Source organism: Bos mutus, chromosome 16 (genome assembly GCF_027580195.1).
Source record: "Bos mutus isolate GX-2022 chromosome 16, NWIPB_WYAK_1.1, whole genome shotgun sequence".
Classification (NCBI taxonomy): Eukaryota; Metazoa; Chordata; class Mammalia; order Artiodactyla; family Bovidae; genus Bos; species Bos mutus.
This window is the reverse complement of record NC_091632.1, coordinates 39,463,328-39,478,896: the sequence shown is the minus strand read 5'-3', so window position 1 is coordinate 39,478,896 and position 15,569 is coordinate 39,463,328. Positions and strand designations below refer to the sequence as shown.

The 15,569-nt window shown below is 46.3% G+C and overlaps 1 protein-coding gene across 6 annotated transcripts in view; it reads right to left on the bottom strand.

Moving 5' to 3' along the window:
- The window catches only part of LOC138991266 (calmodulin-binding transcription activator 1-like), an 84,064-nt gene extending 72,028 nt beyond the window's left edge, over window positions 1–12,036 (bottom strand). For 2 of the 6 annotated variants that reach the window (XM_070385164.1, XM_070385165.1), the window contains exon 1: window positions 11,748–12,036. In XM_070385164.1, coding sequence (XP_070241265.1) covers window positions 11,748–11,937 — 190 coding nt within the window. In that variant the 5' untranslated portion in view covers window positions 11,938–12,036. The remainder of the gene's footprint in view (window positions 1–11,747) is intronic. The other 4 variants (XM_070385169.1, XM_070385168.1, XM_070385166.1 and 1 more) reach the window with 3 other exon arrangements.
- Window positions 12,037–15,569: the final 3,533 nt, after the last annotated feature.

Genomic DNA, 15,569 nt, shown 5'->3' with positions numbered 1-15,569 from the left:
ACAGTGGCCCCGCCGCAACTCCCCAGTCTACCCGAGTTTCTTAGTAGGAAGAGTCTAGCAATCAATACATCTTCGTAGCAGTTATATTAATCAACTCTGGGAAATAAAGCTAAATGAATATAAATAATACTACCTTACACAGAAAATGTCTGAGGTTAGCAGACACTTTTGCATCTGTACTCATGTATTATTTAAGTCTATTTTTCCAAAACTATAAACTCTCATCCATATCAGAATAAAGACCTGAAATGTGTCACGGGGAATAACTAAGCAGAATGAACATTTTTGTGCTGTGCATCCTTAACAACTTGAACAATCTTTTTACAATTTTTAACTCACAGCATGTTAGACCTAAAGAGTTAAGCCCTCTCGGTACACCAGAAAGGAGGCGCCTGAGCGACTACGGTTCAAATTCCTCCCACACTGACGGCCTGAGCCAACACATTAATTCTTGACCTGGAGCAAGTACCTCAAAAAGAAAAGATAGAGTTACACAGGAAAAGACAGCTGCGTACCAGCACAGCAAGCCATGAAGTGAAATCCCACACATCCAGCTTCATTTTCTTATCATTGCAAGTCAGAATGGGAAGGAACTTAGAGGTCGTCACCAGGACTACCCTCTACTCAACACGTGACTCCCCTTAAAATTAGGACCGACTAACTCATTATGTGAGAGCTGAAGCCTCAGAAAACCAAGAGAAGATGCTGAGCCAAAATGGAGAGCAATGAAGTAGGAGGGGGTGAGGAGGAGCAGGCGGCAGAGGCCAGGGAGACAGGCTCCTCACACCTGGCCTGAAGAAGAGGCAGCCAGGACAGCAGAAAACACACACCTCTGGCCAGAGTCCCTGCTCTCGTTCCCCAGTGTTTCTGGCTACAGAAAGAGAAGGGATGAGCTGGGAACCACTGTGGACTTGTTCTCAAAGCCACACAGGAAACCTAAGCCTCCGTGGCCAGAGGACTCATCTAGCACTGTTTGGTTCAGGGTAAGACAAAAATGATAATGCTGACACCACAGCTAGACTGCCCAACATTTTGAAATCTGAGCTCTAAACCCATAACTTTTCATAAATCCTACAGCAGTCCACAGGAAAGCATGGTTTTGAAAATGAGGCAGTGTTTACGGAAACTCTATACCATTAAATATTCCTTTCTTCAATAGTATTTACAATCAGATTCCTTCCTGGAAATTGTATTTAAATAATTTTAAAACGATTTAGTTCTTAGAGAAAATAATAAACGTCTTTGAGTCAGCTTCAAATGCTTATTCATGTCTACTTGCTCTCAAGTTTTTTTTTCTCGGAGCATCTACTTAAAGGAGAACGCCAGACAACAGACCACAAATCTCTGTTCCCCATCAGAAAACTCGGGTCATCCGAAAAGAACACAAAGCTCTAGTTTCATTTAGGGCTGGGAGAAGACAGTATCTCTGAGTTGTCAGGAGGTTTAAGAAGTCATCTCAGGAGTAACACTGGATATCAATCAAAATGGTTGCAGTTCGAATCATCTCTAACCATAAATTGTAACTGAGCTAAAATGATTTCTAAATATAACACACTTTACTTCTACATGTTTCTTGGCAATTAAATAACTGGAAAGTCAACAAACCCCCAAGAAACCAGAGAAAATGAACTTTTTTCAAGCTCACCATTCATCAACTACAGGAGGCCCGAAAGATGCCAGCCGCTAGAGGCTCAGCCCCCAGCCTGGCCCTGCAAAGGCCAACTCCAAACAAGATTTCTTCAAGAACTGCTCTCAGGCAGCACTAAATTACAAGCAGCGACCTCCCTGGAGGAGAAGCTGGCGTCGACAGCTACAGAAGTGCGGGATTGAGGAAAAGGAAACCCAACTCCAACACAAGGACGGCCATGCCAGTTACATAACTATGGTCACAACACAGTGAAACTCTAGGCATCAAACAGTTATTTAAAATATTTCCAGAGCAATGGAACACCACCCCCCCCCAACAAAAAAAAACCCAAGTGCATTCCAAAAGTAATCTGTGTAGAACGTAATTTAATCTGCAGGCCTCTCTGAAATAAAGCACAGTCCTCCAATTCAGTCAAATTACAACAGGAATGCTACTTCATAACAAAGGAGCTACAGCACAGCACCCTGAACTTCATGGGAGAACAAAAATGTAGTGTCAATATGTTCACAACACAACTCAATCCACAGAATCATGAGATAATTAAACTGACTGTTTTTAGGTTTCAATCTGTTTCGCCAGAAACCTTGTCCAAACTACACTGATGCAAATCAGCATGAGCAACCATGGCTCCATCAAAACAACTCCAGCATCTTTTGTTTTACCTTTTATCGCTGACTTATCAGCTGACTGATGGTGAACTGATTTGTATATGTGCCAGAAGTCAGCTCAGGAGCACAGAACAAGAGATTTGGAAGAACCGAATTCATGAATGAAAACGCTGACGTCATAGTTCAGCTTCCAGCGGAGCTTCGGGTAGTCCACAAAGAAACAGTGCGTCTTTGGGGGTGTTAAATCACTAGTTATTTACTAAAGGGTACAAGATAGAAAAGGACTTCCCAGGTGGCTCAGTGGTAAAGAATTCGCCTGCCAATGCAAAAGACGCGGGTTCAGTCCCTGGGTCAGAAAGATCCCCTGAAGAAGTAAATGACAACCAGCTCCAGTATTCTTGCCTGGAAAATTCCATGGACAGAGAAGCCTAGTGGGCTACAGTCCATGGGGTCACAAAGAGTCAGACAGGACTGATGACTGAAACACATACAAGAGAGAAAAAGCCCTTGCCCAAGATAAGGAAAGGAAAAGAAGAGGGGAGGCGGGGGGGGGGAGGGACAGGGAGAAAGAGAGAGAAAGCCAAACGAACAAGCTTTTCCCTCGACCAAACATGAAAAATACACGGTGTACATGCTACAAACAATCATCACTTCTAAACCATGGAAATATTTCATATTATTGTTAAAAGCACTATTTAAAAAAAAAAATATGGTTAGCTATGTCTCTAAATAAGAACATAGTCTCATTCCCATCTTAAATCTTCCTCCCACCATGCACCACCACATTCAAAAAAGAGCACACCGTATAGATTAGTTCTTCACTAAAAACTACCTGGCACTGCCAAACCATGCCTAATTTTGAGCAATTCTGAATATAACAGGGAGGGACTCAGTGATCTCAGGCAAGATACTGGAATTTTTATGTCAGGGGACAGGGGGAGAGGAATGCTTTTATCTAATGATGGAATATAAACTAATAAAAAAGAGAGATTATAAAAATTGGATTTACTTAGAACTATTAAAAACAGCTAGTGTGCAGACGGTCTACATTTTTCATCTCCTGACAGAATTTAAAATACAACTAGCAATACAAACTTCTATAAAGCTTAAACATAATTTACTAAGATCCTTTTATTCAGGACACTTAAGTAAGTGATTCCTAGAGTCCTAATGTTTCCTAGGAAATTTAAGATTATTACATTCTTAGAAAATAAGTGACCCTCAGAGCCTCAGTAACCTCTCCAGAGCACAGAACGAGAAGGACATTCTCTCTTCTTTACCATTCACGTGGCTTAAAATAGCCACTCACCCAAAATGGACTTTTTTAAAATTTAAGCAGTAAACAATTTTGCCAATAAACATTTTGAAAAGAAGATCTTAAGTTAAAATGCAAGCCTACTGGTTTTATCTGTAAATCCAAAGTGTTAAAAGAGATCATCTCACATTTTTACCACAAATATCTTTGATAGAGCATCACTACCCCCTTGTGGATTCACAATAAAAAATCCTTATCTTCAATCTTCACTTTTTAAATGTTTAATTCTCCTGAACTTCCATTAAAGTTTACATTCTCTTCACTAAGGGGTTATTTTATTTCAATTACTTTTTAAAAGAGAAAAAACACTTAACAATTTAAAAATCACCAATCCAATCAACTTCTTTATCTTCTAAGCATCCCAATTTCAGGGAGTTTCTCTCATACAATAAGTATATTTGCAGATTTCAACATGGTAATCATACCAACAATCCATTTTTTCCTTAGGATACCTGAATTTATACTTACAGTCATCATTTTAAGATTATTTTTTTTTAATGTAATTGGTAATTTCTTCACTATCACATTTTTTCTCTTTGATAATTTCCCACTTTATAACAATTTCTTTTTATTGCTTCCAAATGGTTTGATATCCATGTGCCCCAGAAAACCAGTGGGGCACATACATCCTCAAGAACTTTTCAGATAAGCATTAAAAGCCAAATCTTAAGTCTTAAAAAGACTAATTCTTGACTGTACTGCTGTACCCTCAGAAATGCTTTCTGACCATCTAAATCAACTCTGATGAAGGAAAAAAAAAAAACAGAACCTGGCTTTCAAAACTAGAGAAAAGGGCTTTCTTTCTTTTCATTTTTTGTTTTCTAGTTGCAGGAATGTCTTTGGCTGTAGCTGCATACCATTCTAATGTAACACAGACACATACTGCTAAATGTAAACTTAAATAACTGGTTTACCACTTGGTAGAGATACTAGATTTAGCTGGAAGTATAAATCACCTCCGCAGTAACGTGCAGGCTCCGGAGAGAAGGTCCGAGTCCTGAAGGGTCAGACTCCAGTTTTGGGGAGTCAGCGCCCCCTTTTCTCACGGATCTTAGACACAAAAGCAGGGACCAGCGATTCACTAGTCCCATGAGAAGACTAACTCCAGTATTCATTCTAACGGCTAGGCAGAAATAAAGGAGGAAGGATCATCCACTTAGCAAGTGTTTTTAAGTGACTCAATACATGATCTTACCTTGTGGTAACTGATAAGGAAAGACTGGAGAGACAGGCCTGGTCTGTTAAATGACTGAACGCTCCACATCACCTGCTCACCCCAACAGAGCCTGTCTATGCAAAAAGAAGCAACTGACAAAGTGCCCAAAGCCAGCAGCTGAGCCAGAGGGAAGGGGGTCAGAGCTAGCCTTTGTGGCTTCCTTTTCAGGGATTCGTTATGACTGCTGGTTTTAGATTTCAGTGGGAGAGAAAGGGAAAGGGGGTATTTGGATGATATTAAGAAGTGAGATCGGGGGTGAGATTAATGCCACTTAATTAGCGTCCAGGTGATAGCATGTTTGAAACTGTTCCGAACTCAGCCTTGAACATTTATTTCAAGGCACATCACTATGTGCACTTGTAACTACAAAACCACATGGCAGAGAACTGAGCAGGGAATCAGCCCCAACCCAGCACATCTTTCTCCTCGCAGCCACCTCTGCTAACAGTCTCAGAAAGGCATGTGTTGGTTACCTGTCGAAGGGCCTTGCTAAATCTTAGGAGTAAATAAAATGTGACTGCACTTTTCCAAATAAGCAAGGGACTCATGTATGACAGAACATGCAATTCCATCAAGAGTGAGCAGAACACTGGGGTAAACACACAAGAACCATTTCAAAAATACATCTTACAAGATGTCAATTGGCTGAAACTAAATGAACCCTCTTTAATTAAAAAAAAAAAAAAAAGGGAAGTAATGTGGCTGACACTTGGCCTCTCTTTGCAGCGGGGTACATAATATTTCTTTTTTAGTCCAAGGTAATGAACTAAAAAATGCTCAGGAAGCATTACCAATCTTTACACAAGGAGGCCCATGACCTTCTACAAGCAATGCCATTCAAAGCAGAAAGACGCAACAGAACCTTAGAAATACACAGCCAGCATACTGATAGGGGAGAGGAAAAAAACACCCTTTACTTTGTCCCATCACATAAAAAAATCGAGGATTGCTGTCTACTGTCAATATATACAGAGAAACACTTTCCTTACAAACACATGACAAATATTATGGGATGGAAGACCATCCACATGTCTACAAGTTTCCCTTTCTAATGACAGAACAGCAATACATGTTAATCACAGGACTGATGGCCACGACATCCATGGATAGCACAAAATAGAGATCTGACGACATCTGATCAACTAAATCCTGAACTTGATTAGATTTTCTGAAAATAAACAAAAAGACAAGACAGAGCCATCACATGCTGTAATGCAGAACAGGGCGTGAGTGACCATGCACTCTAACTCATGTTCTATGGACAGAGAAGTGGAGCCAGGACACTCCTTACCCTCACCCTCAGAGACACCAAAGACCACAGAAACAGTACTGTAAAAGGCAGAGTGACATTTCAAGACCCCACACCACCTCCTGGATGAAGGCCCCAGATGAAGTCTAGACTTGCTGGCTCTACCCAAAGAAATGTATCATTATCAAGCCAAAGAAACTGAAGGAAGTTGGCTAAATGTAGCAAAAAGAAAAATTTCCAAAATCCCACATGGGGAGGCCCAGGCGCTGGAAGGACACAGTGTTTCACCAAGGATGCTGTCCAGTCACAGATGCAACCATCACCCCTTACGTTGTGGCTTAAATCCCAATCTCCCTACCAAGAAGTAGCACTGCCTCTCACTACAGGACAAAAAGAATTGTGGGCATCCCTCTTTAATGACAGAAAGGCTATAAATACAGCAGATCTACAAATATTTTTTTAAAAATAATGATGAGAAGGGCAATAAAGAAACCTTATGGGAAAAAAGGGAGGTAGGATTTAAGTCATCCAGAACATCAAAAGAAAAAAAAAAAGGTCATGGTAAGTGATTCTAGAAGATACAGAACATTTTAGAAAATGGTCTGTGATAATGGAAATTCAAAAGAAACACACATCACCTGCCACCACAAAAAATATTCAGTCACATCTTCACATGGATAAAGGACCCCATACTACAAGAGTCTTACACAAAAGCTCTTCCTAAGAATGAAATACTAGCAGAATTGGTTTCTACAGACACTGGAGAGGGGAAATCTGGTTTAACATAGGAGGGAAAGAAGAAGTACATTTCAGGTTAATTCTTTATTATTACTGTCACCACTATATACACCAAACCTATACCCCAAAACACTGAAGCTATTGACCAAAATAAAGAAAAGGTACAAATAACAGTACCTTTAAAAAGTGTAAAGAATTAAATCACATAATAAATAAAAACTGTAATAAGTATACCAGATACCTGGCCTAAGAACAGTCACTAGAATTAGGCACAAAATTTAGATACAACACTTTCTGGTAGTGAAAATGTGACAGTTCATACACTCCTTACTATCTGATGATATGAAATGTTAACCTTAAGAGAATATTCTCTCTCTTATTCTATCACTGTTTTCTATAAAGGACATCTATGATCTCATATTCTCTACAATACTTACTATGCTGCTCTTCAAATGCTACACAAGCATCAACATATATCTAAATGACCTGGAAGTTACACCGAGACAGAACGAAGATTGACTACTTTTTTCTACACACACACCCACACCCACACACATACACCCCACACACTGTCTGAAGGAAAGCTGTTAAGTGCTTCTCCCAGTCTGCCCTCCACCCTCTCCACCACCCCCACTCCTGCAGGGGTGGGGAAGAGCTCAATGGGATAGTACACTGCTAGAGTATGTCTTTGTAAGATTACAATCCAAAAAATTAAAGTTCACAAGAGAATTCCCTGCACGAATATATAAAAAGACAAGTGTAAGACAAACTGAAATGTCACGCTCACTAAAACGTAAAGGAAACCCCTATGGTCTCAAATAGAGTCACATAAACCCTCACCCCCCCAACACAGACACACACACACACAGAGACAGACACACACACAGACACACACTCCTGCATGAAATACCAGCTCACTGAAGGTCTCTAGGATGAACACACTCAATGATGGGAACATGGATGTAAAGACAACTTCTGTCCAAAAGGCCAAATGCAAAGGTCCCACAAAGGAGGCAAGAGGCACAATCAGGAAGTGAAAGGAAGAGGACGCGTGAGAGTCACCTTCTGTTGTTTTTTCCATGAGGAAATTGGAAAGACGTACATCTGCACACAAAGATGTGCTTCCCCAAAACTCAGGAGAAAGGAAACGGAGACTGGCCCAGAGGAAGGAGGAATGGAGGCAACATCCAGCCAGAAGACGCGCACTGAGAAGCAGGCCGGAAGAAATACAATCCCCCAGGTACGGGGGCCACACCCAGCATAAACAGAGCTAAATAACGCCACATGCCTCTAACAAACAGGTTATTTTAAGAGGAAAGCCTAAAAACTAAAGAAACAGAAAACGTGGATGAGCAGGATGTATAAAGATGTCTCAGAGAGGAGGCAAGAGCAACCCTACCTGTTTGAAAAGAAAAACCTGACCCACTCTGACCTTGAGTAGAGGTTGCTGCGCACATGTCAACCTTCTGAAGCCACTGAACATGGATGGAGAAACTCAACATTTCCCAGAAGCAGGATAAGTCAGATTGTCCAAAAGGCAAGGGAAGACATGTCCCATGGGTCACCCACCTTTGTCCAGACAGCTGGGCAGAGGGGTAAGGGGTGCAGGGGAGGGGCGAGGGATGCTCTAACAGAAAGACATAAGAAAGGTCCATAAGAGGACAGAACCCGTCTAGCCTGACGGTGCACTGGAAGGGGAAGACAGAGAAGCTGAGCTCTAATAATCTGTGAGGACAGGTCTCACAGAAAGCACCAGCGCATTAAACTCACAGAAAGGAACCTAACTTCGCACACTAACCTCGAGCGTGTTCCTCTAACTTTAGCAATTTCCTCCTACTGCCCACAGATGGAGCACCCCAGAGGGCAGGGAAAATTCCAAAAGGCAGGCAGCGTTACTGGGCAGGGCAGGAGAAGATCCAGCACTGGAAGGGAGAGGAATCTGCTGGGAACACGCCAACACAGACAGCAGGTAGTCAACTCCTGTTTTCCCACGGTCCTTAATACTATATCCTAAAAATACACAATTCCATCAACTGAATATAGAGGCAGGCAGAATAGAAATAGTACAAAAACTTTTAAAAACCAAATTAATAAAAAAAAAAAAAAAGGAAATTGAGGTCAAAAGCACAACTGTCAGACGTTGAGTATGATGCCCACTGGAGAGCTCAATACAGACTGAGGGGCAAGGCTGTGAAGTCAACGACTGATGCTGAGCCATCCTCCAGGTAACTGCCTCCAGACTCAGTAACCCAGGTGGAAGGGCTCCTCACTAGAAGAGCTCTTCAAGGACCCCCAGTGCAGAACCCTGACAGAGCTGGGGCAGGGGGATGGCGGTGATGAGGCTCCATACTCAGCCTGTCCCAAAGTAAGACTCAGCTGATGAACGAGGCAGAAGCAACCACTGGAGCTACAGAAGGGAGGGACCCTGAGCCAAGGGGAACCAGCCAAATACACAAACTGTGCGGCTCACAGAAAACCTGGAGGATCATCCCTCCCACCCTCTCACAAAGTGTCACAGGCCCTCCCAAAGGTACCTTTTCCTAGCATGCTCAACCTCTCTCAATTATTTAAATGGCCAAAATAAAACAGTGACATATTTACGGCTATTCATTCCTAGTTCTGTCACAGAAACACATATTCCTCTCCCCCGCTCCTATCCTTTGCCCCAAAATACAGGAAATCTCTCTCTCCTACACCGCAGTAAAGAAGTAGAGATGAGAACTTTTCACCCTGTGAAGGATCAAGCAGGGATGATCACTTAAATTCAGAACGCCTAAGTCACGGCGGGCAGGGGCGAGCCCTCTACACTTTGCCTGTTCAGGGACCTGGTGAACATTCAGGATGTCATTCTGCTTATTCTGTCCAGTACAAATGACAGAGGAAAGAGCGGCAAGAAGTGGCCATTTATCAATGAGTCTTCAGATTCCTCTAAGCTGAAGAGTTCCCAACAACCGTGATGCATATCTATGTCCTTACACATTAAAGTCTCCATATACACCCAAGATGTAGAGATAGTCATCTAACCCTTTCAACTTCCTGTATAAACGTAATGGATGTAATTCCACCTATAAATATTTGCCTGTATGTGTGTAAATATAAACAAATGCATAGTATCCTTTTTCTTTTGCCAAAAGAGAACCAAAGCCACAAAAAAATAGAAAGCCTCTCCATTTCCCCTTCCCTGAAACCTGTAAGCTCGAAAGAAATGTTTGGATCCCACAAGAGACAACACCAGGACCCAAGGAAGGTTCTAGTACAACAAGGAGCCCACTAGCAACCTCTTCCTGAATGGCATGTGGGCGACATGGGTGTCTCCACTCCCTTTTCTGGATGGAAAGGCATATGGCTTCTTCTTACCCAGCCAACATGAATACAATTTAAGAAAATTAGAAAAAGTCAAGGTAACAGGCTCACTAAATATGGCTGACTGGGAAACAGAAGCCATAAGGAGGATATGAGTTCTCTTAAAAAAGAAATGGGAAGTTTATTTCCAGGGAAGGTTCAAAGTCTCTTGAATGAAAGATGTACGAAGTCTGGTTCTCAGTGCACAGAAGACAGTAATCATGAACACCCAAAGCCAAGGGCACAGGAACCTCTTCCTGGGGGAGGTGGGGGGTGGGGCAGTGTCAATAGATGAATGCTTCCCCCACCTAAGAGCAAGAGTAAACTGGAAGCAAGAGCAGACCCGTTTCCCTCAGACACAGGCTTGCTGCTGGGACCCCTTCTCACTCCAGTACCAGGCACAGGTACTGGAAGCCCTGCCCTACATCTGATGGGGCAACAACCCTCACCCAGAGGAGGAACTCCAAGGAGAGGGACACGACAGGGGAGACAGAGAAAGGGGGAAAGGAGCCCTGGAATGTCCAGTTCCTCCCAAAAGAGAGAGAGAGGGCAACTCAAAGGGTATTCAGGAAATGAGCTCACCCCAACCCAGGAAAGTGTGCGGAGAGGATGCCTCCTCTGTAAGAAGTGTCTGCTTTCCTATTTAGAAATGACTTCAGAGCTGCCCAGGCCCCTATGACCCACTGGGAGAGGGAGAAGAACAAGGGGAGCCCGAGTCCCCTTGTCCTGGCAAAAGGGTCAACAGATGGTGTGCAGAGGCCCCAAAGATTCCACAGAAGATGAGAGGATGAGGCGGACCCCTCTGCCAGAGAAGGATCAGGGTCACAGAAGGTAAAGGGCAAGGGAGTATGGAGAGCCTCACTCGCCATAGCATCGGAGACCCCACCCTCCTGGCTGCGAGGGGCGCAAGGGCAAGAGTGGGATGGGAGCGACTGCTAGGGGCTGCGCAGGCCCCCTCCCCGGAAGGAAAGGGGGAGGGGTCACACGAGGCCCTTCTGTCCGGGGACGCTCAGCAGGAGAGGGTCCCCCTGGTGGGGAGAAGCGCGGGGACCCCGCCGGCTCTGGGAGGCGCCCACGGGGCTCCAGGGTGAGGCTGGACAGAGTCCGCCCGGCCCCGCCGCCGAGAGCCAGAGGCGGCGAGGCTGAGCGCCGGCCGTGCCCCGACGGGAACCGGCCCGGGGCAGCGGGGCGCGAGGCCGGAGGGGGCCTGAGGAGGATAAACTTTCCGCCCCGCGGCCCCCACCGGCGCGGGGGGCGGGGGCCGCGCCGGGCCCGGGAGCGGCGGGGATGCCCGGTCCGGGTGGGGGAGGCGCCGGCCCTCCCTCCGCGGCTCCTCCTCTTCGCTGGGCCCGGCCCCCGCCCGCCGGCCCCCCGCCCCTCCGGCCCCAGCCCGCCCCCGGGTGGGGGTGTGCGGCGCCGCGCTCCGCCGCCCCGCGAGTCACCTCAGGACCCGGCCGCGCTCCGCCCCCCCACCCGCCGCCCCCTCCCCGGCCCGGGGCGCCCGCCCGCCGCCGCCGCCGCCGCCGCGCCCCCGCGCTCCCGCCCGGCGCCGCCGATGCCCGGGATGTCCGGCGGGGCCGGGTCCCGCTGCCCGCCGCGCCACCCCCAGCCCCTCACGCTCCAGCTCTTACCTTCCGGCTTGTTTTCGGCAGCCATTTCCCCTCCGCGCGCCACATCCTCCTCCTCCTCGCGACCGGGACCCCGAGCGCGCGCCTCGTACCGCCGCCGCCGCCGGCCCAGCCACCCCGCCGCCGCCGCGCACCCGCCCTGGCCCCGCCCCGCGGCCCACGCACTGCACCCGTTGGGCCGCGCGGCTGCCATTCATCGCTCCCACCACCAATCGCCCCGCACCAGGGGTCTCACTACTCTCCGGGAGGAGCGTCCTATCCATCCGGCCCATTGGCTGGTCACCACCCAACGGAATGAAAGGATTGGTCAAGACTCAACGCCCCCTCCCCACCCACTCCCAGGAAAGCCCGCCTTCCAGACCTAAACAAAGCTTTCCAGTGGCCAGAGCCCGAAACAACTGCCCAATCAGAAAGGGGCCGACACGGAATATTTCCTCGAGGCCGAGACGTGGCATTTTGATTGGGCCTTCCTACAGTGTTTCCCAGACCGTCCAGACCAATCAAAGGGGGTTCCCGGAACTCGGGAGCGGCGAAGGGAAGCCCCGCCCCCGAGCGTGACCGTCATGAGGAAGGCGCTCGTTCATTGGCGCGCTGGGGCTTTTCCCGCGTGCTCCCGGGGCTGAAGGACGTTCCCGGGGAAGCCGCTGCCGGCGCGTGGGGTCCCGGTGGCAGTGGAGAATGCAGCGGGATCTCCGGGATCCCTCAGCCTCCCGCTTCCGGGGAGCAGCGGGAGCCGTGGGGGCTCGGGGCTGGCTTCCGCCGGTCGCAGCGCTCGGGAGCCGGCCGGCCCGCCGGCCCGGGAGTCCGGGCGTCGCTGCGGGCCGTGGGGGGTGGGGCGCGTCTCAGCCAGGCCCCGCCCCTTCCCCTCCCCGCCCCCTCGGCCCGCGCCGCCGCGGCCCCTCGCGCGGGTGCCCGGCCAGCCTGTGACCGCTGTCGCCCGCCCCCGGTGTGCTCCGTTGTCCCCTTTTCTAGCGGCTTAAAATACTGAAACTTTATTTTGGTCACGTTGGCCATGTGACCCGCAGAGCCGATGACTCATAGATGCCTGTCCCAGGATGAGGCTGCCGAGCAAAATCTTAGAGAAACGTTGATCCTCGGCGAGCCTGCTCGGAGGGCGAGGCGAGCCAAGTTTGCTTCCATCCTGGGCTCACATTCGTGGCTTTCCCGAGCGAATATTCCAGCGTCCACCGCACTCACGCCCGGTGCAAGACGAGGAGACCAGCGAGGTTTCAGTCGCGGAGAGAGAACCCAGAAGCGGGTTACGGGCCATCCTGGGAGGGAGAAGGGAGGGACAGACACACCGCTGCAGCTTCTCTGCAAATCCATCCACACCTAGAAAACCAACACACACTGCACAGAGAAGCCTAAAGCCAGAGGAAATGGCAAAGATGAAAATGCCCCGTCGCAGAAAAATTCAGGAATTGTGCACGTGGACAGGTAGTACCGGAAACAAAGGAGAGGGCTGAAAGCTCCAAGTTTGAAAAAAAAAAAAAGAAGAAAAGTTGAATGAAAAGCAGAGCTCCAACCCCTCTGTGTGGATCTTGTACAGTTTGCAGTGAGAACCTTTCAATCCTCTACATTTTATTTTGTCCTTTTCTACCCGTAGGTGACAACTAGCAGGAGCTGCGCAGGGTCCTCGTTTGAGTATTTTGACACCAAGTTGACTGTCAGAGTGAATTTTGCTCCAGTTGTAACAACATGTGTTCTTTTTCTTGTTTTCTCAAGTGAAAATTTCTTATTTCCCGGAAATAAAAATGTTCCCCCCAAAAAAGTTTTGCTTTAGAGACTAATTCTTCAACAAACTTTCATTTTATGAGGGTCAAAAAATGCAACATTTTAACAACGAGGGCATAACATTTTATCGATTAGCATTCTTAATAGCACCTGTGTTGACGATTTGTGTGGTGAAGCATATTCTTAGAAGTGCCGGTGGCCTTGAAAATTAATGTAACCCTTTTGAAAAGCAATTTTACAGTATGTATTAAAAGCCATAAAAAACGTCTGCATCTTTTGACCCAGTAATCTTACTTCTGGGAATCTATTCTAAGGAAATAACACTAAATGCCAAAAAAACTATATGTGTGAAGGTATTCTTCACAGGATCACCGTATTTATTACAACAAGGAAAATGTGCTAATGTTGGATGTTTAATAAGTAAATCATGTTGTATCTATACAAGAGAACATCATGGTAGTCACAGACATTAGAAACAGAAAGGAAAATTTACTCATTGCTAGTTGCGGGGGCTGGGGGGAGAGATAGTTTTCCGAAAAATGGCATTCTGTTACATGTGATGTAATTCTAGGTAGGAAAAAACTGCATTTTGAAAAAAGACTTGATAAACACCCAAAAAATGAAATTTGGGAGATTGTGAGTGGTTTTTCTTATTGTCTCTATTTTCTGTAATATAACTATCAGATCAGATCAGATCAGTCGCTCAGTCGTGTCCAACTCTTTGCGACCCCATGAATCGCAGCACGCCAGGCCTCCCTGTCCAGCACCAACTCCCGGAGTTCACCCACACCCACATCCATCCAGTCGGTGGTGCCATCCAGCCATCTCATCCTCTGTCGTCCCCTTCTCCTCTTGCCCCCAACCCCTCCCAGCATCAGAGTCTTTTCCAATGAGTCAAGTCTTCGCATGAGGTGGCCAAAGTACTGGAGTTTCAGCTTTAGCATCAGTCCTTCCAAAGAACTCCCAGGGCTGATCTCCTTCAGAATGGACTGGTTGGATCTCCTTGCAGTCCAAGGAACTCTCAAGAGTCTTCTCCAACACCACAGTTGAAAAGCGTCAATTCTTCAGTGCTTAGCCTTCTTCACAGTCCAACTCTCACATCCATACATGACCACAGGAAAAACCATAGCCTGGACTAGATGAACCTTTGTTGGCAAAGTAATGTCTCTGCTTTTATAATTAAGATATATGTTTAAACCTAGACTTCTTTGGCAGTCCAGTGGTTAAGACTCCATGCTTTCAATGCAGGGGGTGCCAGTTCCATCCCTGGTCAGGGAATTAGATCTCACTTGCTTCATGGTGTGGCCTAAAAAAAAATTTTTTTAATTTAAAAACTATAAATAAATATATATATTTAAATTTAAAATAATTCTTTCAAATGTTCACTAGAGACTAGACACTGTTAGATGCTGAGGATGTGAAGTTGAATAAGATGGTCTCCCTCCAAGGGGTAAAGCCTAGTGGGGTTGACATATGTGAAAAACAGCAGGTCAAGTGCAATGGGGAAACAGGAGAAGATACTATCACCTGGGCCTCAAGTCCAGCCTGTAAAACTATAAAACAATACCACTCTGATCGCTAATTTTTTGTTTAGGAAAATGTAGTTATAAAAAATATGATGGATGTTAATGTGTAATGGTGACTGCAGTCATGAAGTTCAAAGATGCTTGCTCCTTGGAAGAAAAGCTATGACAAACCTAGACAGCATATTAAAAAGCAGAGACATTACTTTGCTGACAAAGGTCCGTCTAGTCAACACTATGGCTTTTCCAGTAGTTATGTACGGATGTAAGAGCTGGACCATAAAGAAAGCTGAGCACTGAAGAATTGATGCTTTTGAACTGCGGTGTTGGAGAAGACTCTTGAGAGTCCCTTGAATAGCAAGGAGATCAAACCAGTCAATCCTAAAGGAAATCAGTCCTGAATATTCATGGAAGGACTGATGCTGAAGCTGAAACTCCAATACTTTGGCCACCTGATACAAAGAACTGACTCATTTGAAAAGACCCTGATGCTGGGTAAGACTGAAGGCAGGAGGAGAAGGAGATGACAGAGGATGAGATGGTTGGATGGCATCACCGACTCGATGGA